Source organism: Lupinus angustifolius, chromosome LG02 (assembly GCF_001865875.1).
Source record: "Lupinus angustifolius cultivar Tanjil chromosome LG02, LupAngTanjil_v1.0, whole genome shotgun sequence".
Classification (NCBI taxonomy): Eukaryota; Viridiplantae; Streptophyta; class Magnoliopsida; order Fabales; family Fabaceae; genus Lupinus; species Lupinus angustifolius.
This window is the reverse complement of record NC_032010.1, coordinates 23,328,779-23,340,253: the sequence shown is the minus strand read 5'-3', so window position 1 is coordinate 23,340,253 and position 11,475 is coordinate 23,328,779. Positions and strand designations below refer to the sequence as shown.

Below are 11,475 nucleotides of genomic sequence, written 5' to 3'. Positions count from 1 at the left end.
TGAATTTTTTAGATCATTTTAGTTTTTTTAATTTTCGAGTAAAGTTTATGGTACTTGACAATTATCATGAAGATTATTATTTAAAGATAGACAAAATTAGAAATAAGAAAATTATTGTTATTTATACATAATTACTTGGAAGATTAAGAATATATATGTTCAAGCATGACAAAGAAAAATTACATGTCAAATTATTTATCATATTCTATGTTAATATATTATGATATGTTTCTTTGTGTATTCCTCTTGATCGTTAATTTGGATAATTTGACATTAATGATCTTTATTATATGATGATTATTTTCATAATATTTAGTAAATCTCCCATTAAACTTTTTAGAACATATTAAGCCAATTCTAGTTGCAACCAATAATATTAAAAAAAAAAGACTAGTCAAATTCAAGTTGCATATTCAATTCAACATGTTGATTTAATGAAAAGTGAACTCTTAAAACACTCTTCAATATCTCATCCTTAAAATTATTAACAATGTATAAATATGAGTCTCCAATTCCAACTCCCCCATTCAAATGCTATTGAGTTGTGAGCAATGAACATTTGTATCAATTTAGCATTATACTGAATCCATTAGGAATAGAAAAGGGGAAGAAAATCAAATTGGGGAGGGAAGTGTGTGAAAAAAATTAAAGGAAAAATAATATGATGTGATATTTTTACCCTTTAAATATAATGTGATGACATTTTTATCGTTAATCATAAAAACAAAATCAATACTTTGGGTCAGGATTCTTTTTCAATCAAATTGGTACCACTCAATTGCTACCCTCTAAATTGTTTCATATAGACTGCATTGGATACACATGTTAAAAAACATCCTAAGAGTTAAGGCACTATGCCTAATATGGACAAACACCATGAATCCACTTTGATTTTTAGACATAACAATCATACTTTTCAAGAGGAACATTAATATTATTCATTTAATTAAGATATATTCTTACTTGCACTTGGGGTATAAAAGTCAATGCATGTAGGAGGAGAAGCACTTCTTTCATACACTTCTAGTTTCATCAATTGAGACTTCCTCATTTACAAGTTGAAGTACCCCTCACTATATAAATATGAAAAAATTAATATGACACAGACTTTGACAAAGACTAGTACAACGATAAGATTATTATTTAGAATGACCATATAAAATTATGAGTTCAAATCATATAAATAATCTATTTGTTTGTGGGATAAGACTACGTATATTTATGTCTCAAACTCTACTAAGTATGACTCTTGCACTCGGTCGCCCTTACTTTACTGCTTGACCTACCAATTAGTTTCGTTTTCATTAGTAATTTTCCCTTGAATGATGAACCTACCCCTTTGAAAATTATCCTGACCCTGCATACACAGCATGATTAATGTCAATACTTTCCTCATTCATCACATAATAATGCACTCCAATCATTTCTTATTTACATGTGTAACATCATCACAAAAATTAATTCTTAAATATACCTATCACATTAATCTTAGACAGTTGTATTAGTACAGCTTTTTTTGTTTAGGCTTTTATGAGATGATGGTGAAATGTGTGGGTTGGTTATGTTGTTGCACATGTCTAGGTCCTACCCATTTATGGCTGTGTTGGCTAGCCTTCACATAGCTAACTCAAGTGGACCATAAACCACAACCAATTATTTTGAAATTAAGATCAGAACATTGGTATCCACCGACTCAGATTTATTGTCTTAAATCATATTTTATATGTTGTCTTGTGTCAATAAAAACATGTTATGTTAGTTAAAGATTTTAAACATTCATTATTATTGTTATTTTTTTCTACTAGACAACGTATGTGAGACATGATCTAGAAAAGCATATCTTTGTTCACAACCCTACTTCCTTTGCATGGTGCTGATTATTGTTTCAAGTACTTTTCTTTATTTATTTTATTGATGTAGATGTAGACAGGAAGGGGAAGAAAAAAACAAGGACATGGGGTACAAGTGATTATTACATTCTTATTAACATATATTTGGAGCTATGAAAGGGAGAGGCTAATTTTTGTTCTTTCTAATTCATCAACTTGTAACAAAATCCATGATTTGTGAGGAATGTTTTAATTTGTGTGGTGTTAATGATATAGCTATTATCTTTGGATTTGGATGTAGCTCCAAAATGTTTCACTTAATATCTACTATATCTGGAAATACTTACCAATTTGAAGAAATTATGAAAACATGTACAACTTTCTCCAATCATTAAAAAAAGTAATATGTATGCACTTTTGATATAAAAATTTATACATTCATGATATCATCCATTATTCATTTTGAAGAATCAATGATGATTAAATATTAATGGTGAATAATAAAATGACAGTGTATAAAAATCATATATTATTGGTGTATACTTTTTTTTTCTTCTTTCATTCATTCATTTGATTAGCTATGCTCTTCTATACATTTCTGCATCTATAGATCATAACTATATAGTATATACGTTCATATAGGTTTTGATTAATTTTTAATAAAATAATATTAAAAAACTTACAACTCTTTCTTCAGCTCATATTAAAACTGTTTGTAATACCATATGGTAAGCTTGCTAATGCACATAAATAACTATATATATAAATAAAATAATACGCCTAACAAAATATATGATAATTAATATTTTAATATGGTACTTTTAACCATTGCCCATAAAAATAATCTAATATGGAAGGAGAGAGACCATGTATCTCTCATTTCCTAATGTTATGTTTTAGAGAGGAAGAGAAATAAGGTGATAATTTTAGAAAGTCTCTCCTTTATTTAGGAGTTGATTAAAAGAGAATAAAATGTTTTGAAGAGTTTATGTAGCCTCTAAAATCATCTATATGTTTATTTTCTTAATTCATGGTTTTTTCTATAGACAAAATAAATACTATTTAAATTTCACAATTTCAAACAAGAAAGAATATTGCTCATTCCTTCCTAATCCTTACTCCTTTCCCTCATTTAAAAGTAGAGATTATAGTCTACTTAAATGCATGTTTATTTGATTATTTAAAGAACTTGTAATATAATTTTTTAGGTGAATTAATATGTTAGTTAGACTTTTAAATAAGTTAAACATATACTTTAATTTTATACACAAGTCATACCTGACCCATACTTGGTTGATATCTTCAATTACCAACTAATATTGTGTTATCAATTATTAAATTGCATTGATTAATGGCATCTAATTCAATTTAAACCACTTCCTGCATATTTAAGGTTATGCATGAATATTAATAAATAATTTAAAATTTTGGTATGTTATAACTAATTAAAATAACACCTTATTACGTATAACCAATCATAATTATTTTCCACCATAAATTTTACACAAAAATCATACCAACTTTCGAGAACTATATAATATATATTATATTCAATAAAATAAACTGATAGAACCTATTATTTTTTGATATTACCAAATATATCCCTTCATCTTTTTGGGTAAGAAATTAATCAATTTCAGAGTTTGTGACTATTTCTCTTAGAAAATATCGGTCCTGAAAATCGAATTTTCAACCTTAAAAATCCAGTGGAACCTTACATCACCAGAACAATGTCTTGTTGCTCCATTAAACTTAGTAATAATACAAGGATAGTTACTATAGTGTTATATACTCTTTCTTTTTTTCACTGTGTTGTAAATTCAGTATACACATGAGAGGATGTATAAATAATTTAATTGAGGATATTAGATTGGAAGTGAAAATAAGATATAATAAACGAATTTATAATTTAAAGAAAAAATAGGATGAATATTAAATTTCTAGAACGTTTTAATATAATTGGAAATAAGGATATCCAAACATCAAACTTTAATGAAATCAGCGACTATCTATTTCTCATTTTCTAGTTTAATTCTTCATCTTCTGTACTTTTACTAATATTTTTGTTATCTTTTTACACCTTCGAGGATCAGCATGCACTGTTTCATTATTAATGCAGTTTAATTAATATTAGAGTTTAAATTATATACACATATAAAGTTTTACTGTGTCAATATATCATTTATTTTGTATTATTTTTGTTTGTAAATCAATGGTGATTAACATATAAATGATGAATGATTTGTTGACACTATAAAAAACATTTACATCATCAATATATACATATTAAATCCTTAATATTAATGCTTTGTTTCATTATTATAAATGCATTTTTTATTATTGATTACACTATTTAATATTTATCTAAGGATAATATATGTTATTTAGCATCTCTCTACTAACAAGGTGTTGGTATAATGATGTAAGGCCGCGTTAGATTTCTAAGATAATTTTCAATGATATATTGTGAAAACAAGTCCAAATAATATAATATTCAATGTATATTCTTTATTTTGATTAGTTACGTAGAACAATGATTTAAATACATCATTAGAATTATTGATACAATTTTTAATGAACCAAAAATAATAAATAGACATTGACTTTTATATTATTCGCAATTGCATTCACAATATATCATATTTTTGTTTGACTTAATCACACTCATCATTATTTTTTATTAAAAAGTACATTTATCTCTTTTACCGGGATAATTAATGTATTGTTGATTTATATAGATTTAAAAATGAATGGTAATTTATATAATTTCACTAAAACATAAAAAATGTGAGGATAATTTATTTTATTTATTATTTATTTACTACCGACTCTTAAACAAATGATAAATGATTACCAACGCATGTTGATTCAAGTTGTACATGTTTGATTCCTATTAAGCAAAGTCTCGAGTTTAAGTCTTATGGATGAAAAAATATCATCTGAGAGAGTTAGTCTCACATATATGTAAATATTCTCAGCTCAGATAAGATTACCTCAAGTGTAGGGACGATTGAGAAACAAAAAAAATGCATGATTGATGATAAAAGTTTTATAATAATAGTAGATAAATATGAAAGTCTTAGTTAAATGGAAGTAGTTATATTATAATAATATTGTGGTGGTAATTTGTTATTATAAGACATAGTGAATTTCGTGGAAAGAGATGGTTTGGAAAAGTAACTGTTGAGATTGCTTTTTCTTATAATAAAAAGCAGTCATGACTCATGAGTTGTATTTAGTCACTGTTTTGTTGTCTGGTTCCTCAACAAACATTCACTGTCTCACAAATCCAAAATCCTTAAAACATTTCTCACTCTTTTGCTATAATCAAAATCCATAACAGAACCACAACATTACAATTTTTCATCTTTCTTTACACATTGCACTTATTCAACATTCTTATCTCATATCATATCATCACAGAATTGAAGTATATCCTCTCTCTCTCTCTCTCACTCACTTTCTCTCTCTTCAGCCACCCATGTTATTGTGTCTGTCCACTTATCACATTTTTGTTTATTTGTTATGTCTATTCATCTCTTATTTGATCTTCATCTCAGGTTCTTGTATATATAGGATTATGTTTTGTGCAGTTTGTGTGGTACTTGGAATTTCAAAAAATTATCTGGGTTTGCTTTTTTACTACATTATCAGCACCCCTTTGGGTTATATATTGGTTCCTTGAACATTATTTCAGTTCAATTGTCCAAAATCATTGAAAAGTTCGTTTTTTTATTTCATTTTTGTTTCGGGTGAATCTCTGGAAGTTTTTTTATGTTCTCATTTTGGAGCAAAATTAAGGACCGGCTTGGTGTTCCTTTTGTGTTGCTGGATCTCTATGATTTGAAGTTTCTTGCTTTTTTGGTAGGGGTGGGCCCTTACTTCACGAGTGTCCTTTTTCTTCAACCGATTTGTTCAGTTGTTGAATGATTTGAGTCCTATATGTCAGAATTTTTCTTATTCTGTAATGCTGGAAATTTGATCTTTGTGCTGTAATTCTATAAGACATAGTGCATGCATTTGTTAGAAGGGTTTTGAGGTTATTGATTTCCTGTAAGGGTGTTGTGTTAATTTGCAAATTTGTTTCATTTTGAGCTTATTTTTCATCCTAACAATTCCTTTGGTTTCTCTTTCACTTAAATCCAGTATCAAGGGGTTTTGAATTTCTCCAGGATCTCTCTGATGTACTGCATTACTTTGAAAAATGATTTCTTGGGATTTTATAGTGCTTGCACCATGAATGATTTCTGTTTAAAGTAGGGACCTATAATTCTGAGAATGTATGGTGAAAATGAGATTTAAGACTGTTCCCTAACTTTGGATTTAAAACATTTTGTTTTGTTTGAAACCATTAGCAATATAAGCATTCCCTGAACAGTAACACACATCACAGTTCAATACATGAGATTTTGGATTAAGTTTCCTTATAATCCATCATTGAGTTTGTGGATAAAATTTAGCTAGGAACTGAGTTTATGATATGCATATCAGGTTGATTCTTTAAAAGTGAGCAGAAGATCCATTAATATCACAAATTTCAACCGGCATAGAAGATGAGTCAGCCTAAGATTAAGCGCCGAGTTGGTAAATACGAGGTAGGGAGGACCATTGGTGAGGGAACATTTGCAAAGGTGAAATTTGCGAGGAACTCTGAGACAGGGGAGCCTGTGGCTCTCAAAATTCTTGACAAAGAGAAAGTTCTCAAGCACAAGATGGCTGAGCAGGTGATATTTGGAGATTTACTCTTTGTTTTATACCTTAATTTAGTTTTGTTAAAATCATACAACTTTATGGCGCATTCATGACATTGACTAAGTCTAGTTTTTAATGAGCATATTTTTAGGTGGGAGATTATATAACTTCAAATACACCATTTAACATATCGCAGGTGCTTTTGAGCCTCACATGATGAAGCCGAGTCTCTTAGATGCTTTTAATGTTTGTTTTGCAGATCAGAAGGGAAATAGCTACTATGAAGTTAATCAAGCATCCAAATGTTGTTCAGCTATATGAGGTCTCTCTTTCTCTCTGGAACATATATGTGCAATATCTTGTCTTTCACTTTTTTAAATTAGTTTTTCTTTATTTGTTACCGAAGTTATGCTATTTTAAAGAACAAAATGTTGTAACATTGAGATTACAAGTACAACCAAAAAAATTGTCTGTTTGACTAAGAATTCTGATCAGTGCTTACCATTCCAGAAAATTGTCCAAGTATGTTGACATAATGACATAGGAGGCTTTGAAAGTTTTTAAACAAAAGTTAAGTAGTTAGCAATAGCACCCTACTTAAATGGTTTGCATCGTACTTCTTAAATGGTTCTGAAACTGCTGTCTGTTATCTAAGGAAGTAAATCGTTAATAGAAACCATATTAATTCTCAACAAACTTTAATTTGTTGCTAAATTCCATTTCTAATACAACATTTTCTCTTGCAGGTCATGGGAAGCAAGACAAAAATATATATTGTTCTGGAGTTTGTGACTGGGGGAGAGCTCTTTGACAAAATTGTGAGTGAAATTTGAATTCTTCTTGCCTATTTTATTTGTTGGCTTTCAAGAACTTTCCGTGAAAAGAAAAAAAAAGGTGACTCATTGGCTCATCTTTGTAGTTCATCGATCCTGTTTAGCTCATGAGACTATAGTACTGTTGGACCACTGAACATGATCCTTGTTCCGTGATGCAATAATCATTCATTGGTACTATTGTAGATAGGGCTTCTCTGGTTCTTAGTACTTAAGTTCCATCATGTGGAAAACCTGTTATATATGTTCTAACAGATTTTTTATTGTGAAGGTAAATCATGGACGGATGAGTGAAAATGAAGCACGTAGATATTTCCAACAGCTTATAAATGCTGTTGATTATTGCCATAGCCGAGGAGTCTACCACAGAGACCTAAAGGTAAGGCCTCATTACTCGACTTACATATATGTATATGCCAGAACAGTTTAATTGAGTTCGATAAAACACAAGAAAGAACCTCTAACATGAATTTAATACCTATTCACAAACTATTTGCAGCCAGAGAATCTGCTATTAGATACTTACGGGAACCTTAAAGTTTCCGACTTTGGGTTAAGTGCTCTCTCTCAACAAGTTAGGGTATGGCCTTCTGACTCTTACATTTGTTTGCTGTTTATATTTTGTTCATTCTATTGATCTTGTTTCTATTAACTCTAACGCTAATGCTTAAAGAAAATGAAGTTAGGATCAGAAAAGGACATTACTTTTTTGTTACAGTGGGATATTGGCTAACTTGCTTACCAGTTGAAGTACTTGAAAATTTGTATTTACATGTATATATGTATATATGTATTCTGTATTAGCTGTTTTATTCTCATGAAATTGATATTTGATAATTTGATAATTCGCTGGTCTTGGTTGCTGCTACAATCTTTATATTATGATGGCCCGAATATGTTTCAGTAATTGATATGCCAAAATTAGAGTTGGTTTTCCTCGAATGAAAGTTGAGTTGTACCTGGTCTAAGTTACTGCTCTCTTCTTAACATGTAAATGGTTATAAATCTGAACTTATCATGTTAATGTATACTTTATGAAATTTAAATGCATCTTATGAGAATTGATTTGTATCATACAAAATGGTTGTGTTGACAGGATGATGGACTTCTCCATACTACATGTGGAACTCCAAATTATGTTGCTCCCGAGGTGCAGACAAATGCCCTACGTGTCATGCTACTTTGTTGTGTATTTTATTCCAAAATTTATGCTTCTAGAGTTGCACTTTTAAGTTTTAACCACATGCTCTTGTTATATAGGTTCTTAATGATAGAGGCTATGACGGGGTAACTGCAGATTTATGGTCATGCGGGGTGATTCTCTTTGTACTGGTTGCAGGTTACTTGCCTTTCGATGATCCTAACCTTATGAACTTGTATAAAAAAGTGAGCACTGTTTCAACTTTATCGCACAAATTTTCTTTTTCCTTTGCTTTCTGTTTATTATTTTCATTTCTCTATCCACAGATTTCAGGTGCTGAATTCACTTGCCCCCCATGGCTTTCTTTCAGTGCTAGGAAATTCATATCTCGAATCTTGGATCCCAATCCTGTGACTGTAAGAAACAGCATTTGGTTTTCTGTCTGCTTCTTGTGTACAATTGAGTAGCTGTTCTGAAAGTAAAATAGTCATTTTACTGATAAAAGTAAAACCGTGTAATCACTAAGTGCTAAGTTTGGCTTGATGTCAGCTACATCAGCTCAATTTCATGATTATGTAAATCCGGCTAATGGTCCATTTAGAACCACATTTAGCAGCTACTTCCATGCTCCACAACAACACAAGTTGAAAAGAAAAAGGAAAAAAAAATGATATGCATCTGTGTGTTTATTTTTCCCGTACTAGTTAATTTTTGGTCTGATTTCTGACTTACCCTAACCATATGGCAGCGTATCACTATAGCTGAGATATTGAGTGATGAATGGTTTAAGGTAGATTATAAGCCCCCAGTTTTCATCGAGAAAGCGGAAACCAGCCTGGATGATGTAGAAGCTGTCTTTAAAGATTGCGAAGTATGTTGAATATGATTTGAGATATGATTTTGATACTGGTTTTCTGGAAGTTGTGGAATGTTTTTGTCTCATAAAAGAATTTTCTCTTGTATTCAGAATCACCATGTGACAGAGAAGAAGGAACAGCAACCAACATCCATGAATGCTTTCAAGTTAATTTCCATGTCCAAAGGGCTAAACCTTGAAAACTTGTTTGAAGATCAGGTTCACGACTTCACATCATAAGTTACTTTTTGAGTTATTCTTTATTGTATTAAATCTGTAGAATTCAAATACAGCAAAACATGTGAGTTATGTAAATTGTGATATATAAGCTAGTTCAAGTACAAACACTGGTTAACTTGGTTTCAACTTGGATGAGAACATTTCTTTCAACCGCAATTGGAGTAAATTATGAGATATCTCGCTAAATTTAATGTATAATGTGGGTGAGTTGCAGGGATTTAAAAGGGAAACAAGATTCACATCAAAATCCTCTGCCAATGAGATAATCAACAAGATTGAAGAAGCTGCAAAACCTCTTGGATTTGATGTGCAGAAGAAAAATTACAAGGTAAGCCATACTTGTGCAATCATTATGATGAGCCTCTACTCAAGAATCTAGCTCTATTTTTAATGGTGTTTTCTATTAATCATTCCTTCTAGATGAGGCTAGCAAATGTCAAAGCTGGAAGGAAGGGAAACCTTAATGTTTCCACAGAGGTATTTGATACTCATTTCTTTGTTTTATTGATCTGTATTCTGTAACACAATTTGTCTGAATATTGTATTGGAAAAATACTCATTTTAAACAGATATTTCAAGTCGCACCCTCTCTTCATATGGTTGAGGTACGGAAAGCAAGAGGCGATACATTGGAGTTTCATAAGGTATTCTTCTCTTCCCTTGTCTAAGCCTTACCCCTGCAAACAGAGAGATAATTTTTAGGATTTGAACTCGTAACTTCATCGTTACTGAGCAACAACCTTACCCTTGTGTCAAACTCACCACCTAAAAGAATTTGAGACGATCGAGCTTATATTGCCGAAGTGACAATTTGGTTGGTGCATATTTGATTAACCTATTGCTTTTGTGAAAACTCTTTCTCCTTCCCCTACCTACTTTTTTTCTTTCCGATTTCCTTTATCTTCAGAAACCTTCTGTGTATTTCCATTATACATCTGCATGTTTACGCACATATCTTGTACTTTCATATCTCATTGAAATTGTGTGTTTCACCATATGCAGTTCTACAAGAATCTTTCAACATGCCTAGAGGATGTTGTTTGGAAAACAGAAGATGATATGCAAACACAAGAAACAAAGTGATGTTAATATTAGTATCAGGTGTAATTTTGTTGATGTCCAAACATGTTCCATCTTCTAGGTTTGTTTGGACATTCCATGTTATTATTGTTGGAAAGCATGCACAGTTTATGTAAGAATGTGGTTTTACCCTTCAACAGTTTTTAAACATTTGCAGGTTGTATATATCTTAGTCTCCCTGTTATAATAACTAGGTTGTTTACCGGATTCGCCGATTTATTTTGAAGTCTGTTTTTTCTATATTATTCTTATTATGGTAAAACAATATGACATCGTTTGATAGCTAATAAGCTTGATTGTTGTTGTGCATGCATGCACAATGTTGATTTATATATTAAGATGTTGAAAATGGTGTTTGTAGCTTTCTAATGACATAAACACCAAACTTATAAGTCATATGTTATCTCAAGTAGCTTATTAAATGTGGAACTATAAGCTACTAATTTATTAAATAAATAATTTTTCCAAATACAATCATCTTACTTTTAGTCACTACCTCATAACCTTACTAGACATATTCATAAATCAATTCAACCTACTTATCAAAATGTATCTTACAAGTTAGATAATTTAAAGGAAAAACATCTCGAAAAATATTTATGTTTGAGCAATTCTACACCATCCTGAAAAAACCTTCCTAGTATCATTCCATAGCTTAGCTTATATCAAAATACCCTTCTCATTTTTTTTGTATAACTAAATGTACCCTTCACAATTTACATACAATATTTCTCAATAAAACTCACTCACACAATTAAACTTTTAATCTTTTGGTGACTTTGAGCAAAAATTGACACTCACTCA

General features: G+C 30.5%; 1 protein-coding gene across 2 annotated transcripts; it reads left to right on the top strand.

Moving 5' to 3' along the window:
• Positions 5,132 to 10,905, top strand: LOC109341073 (CBL-interacting serine/threonine-protein kinase 3-like). 2 transcript variants are annotated; one of them, XM_019578883.1, is made up of 15 exons: positions 5,132 to 5,259; positions 6,321 to 6,553; positions 6,781 to 6,843; positions 7,268 to 7,339; positions 7,626 to 7,733; positions 7,854 to 7,934; positions 8,451 to 8,504; positions 8,615 to 8,740; positions 8,822 to 8,911; positions 9,244 to 9,366; positions 9,463 to 9,570; positions 9,806 to 9,919; positions 10,012 to 10,068; positions 10,161 to 10,235; positions 10,594 to 10,905. In XM_019578883.1, the coding sequence occupies exons 2-15, from the start codon at positions 6,383 to 6,385 to the stop codon at positions 10,672 to 10,674; spliced, it is 1,323 nt and encodes a 440-aa protein (XP_019434428.1). In that variant the 5' UTR covers positions 5,132 to 5,259; positions 6,321 to 6,382; the 3' UTR covers positions 10,675 to 10,905. The 2 variants fall into 2 exon arrangements, with proteins under 2 accessions (XP_019434428.1, XP_019434424.1); XM_019578879.1 differs by having other exon boundaries at positions 9,800 to 9,919.

Excerpts from the sequence above, each read along its gene's own strand:
- LOC109341073 (XM_019578879.1), top strand. The coding sequence starts at position 6,383 with ATGAGTCAGCCTAAGATTAAGCGCCGAGTTGGTAAATACGAGGTAGGG. Across the intron at positions 8,912-9,243 it reads TGGATCCCAATCCTGTGACT|CGTATCACTATAGCTGAGAT; the intron begins GTAAGAAACAGC and ends ACCATATGGCAG. Across the intron at positions 9,367-9,462 it reads CTGTCTTTAAAGATTGCGAA|AATCACCATGTGACAGAGAA; the intron begins GTATGTTGAATA and ends TCTTGTATTCAG.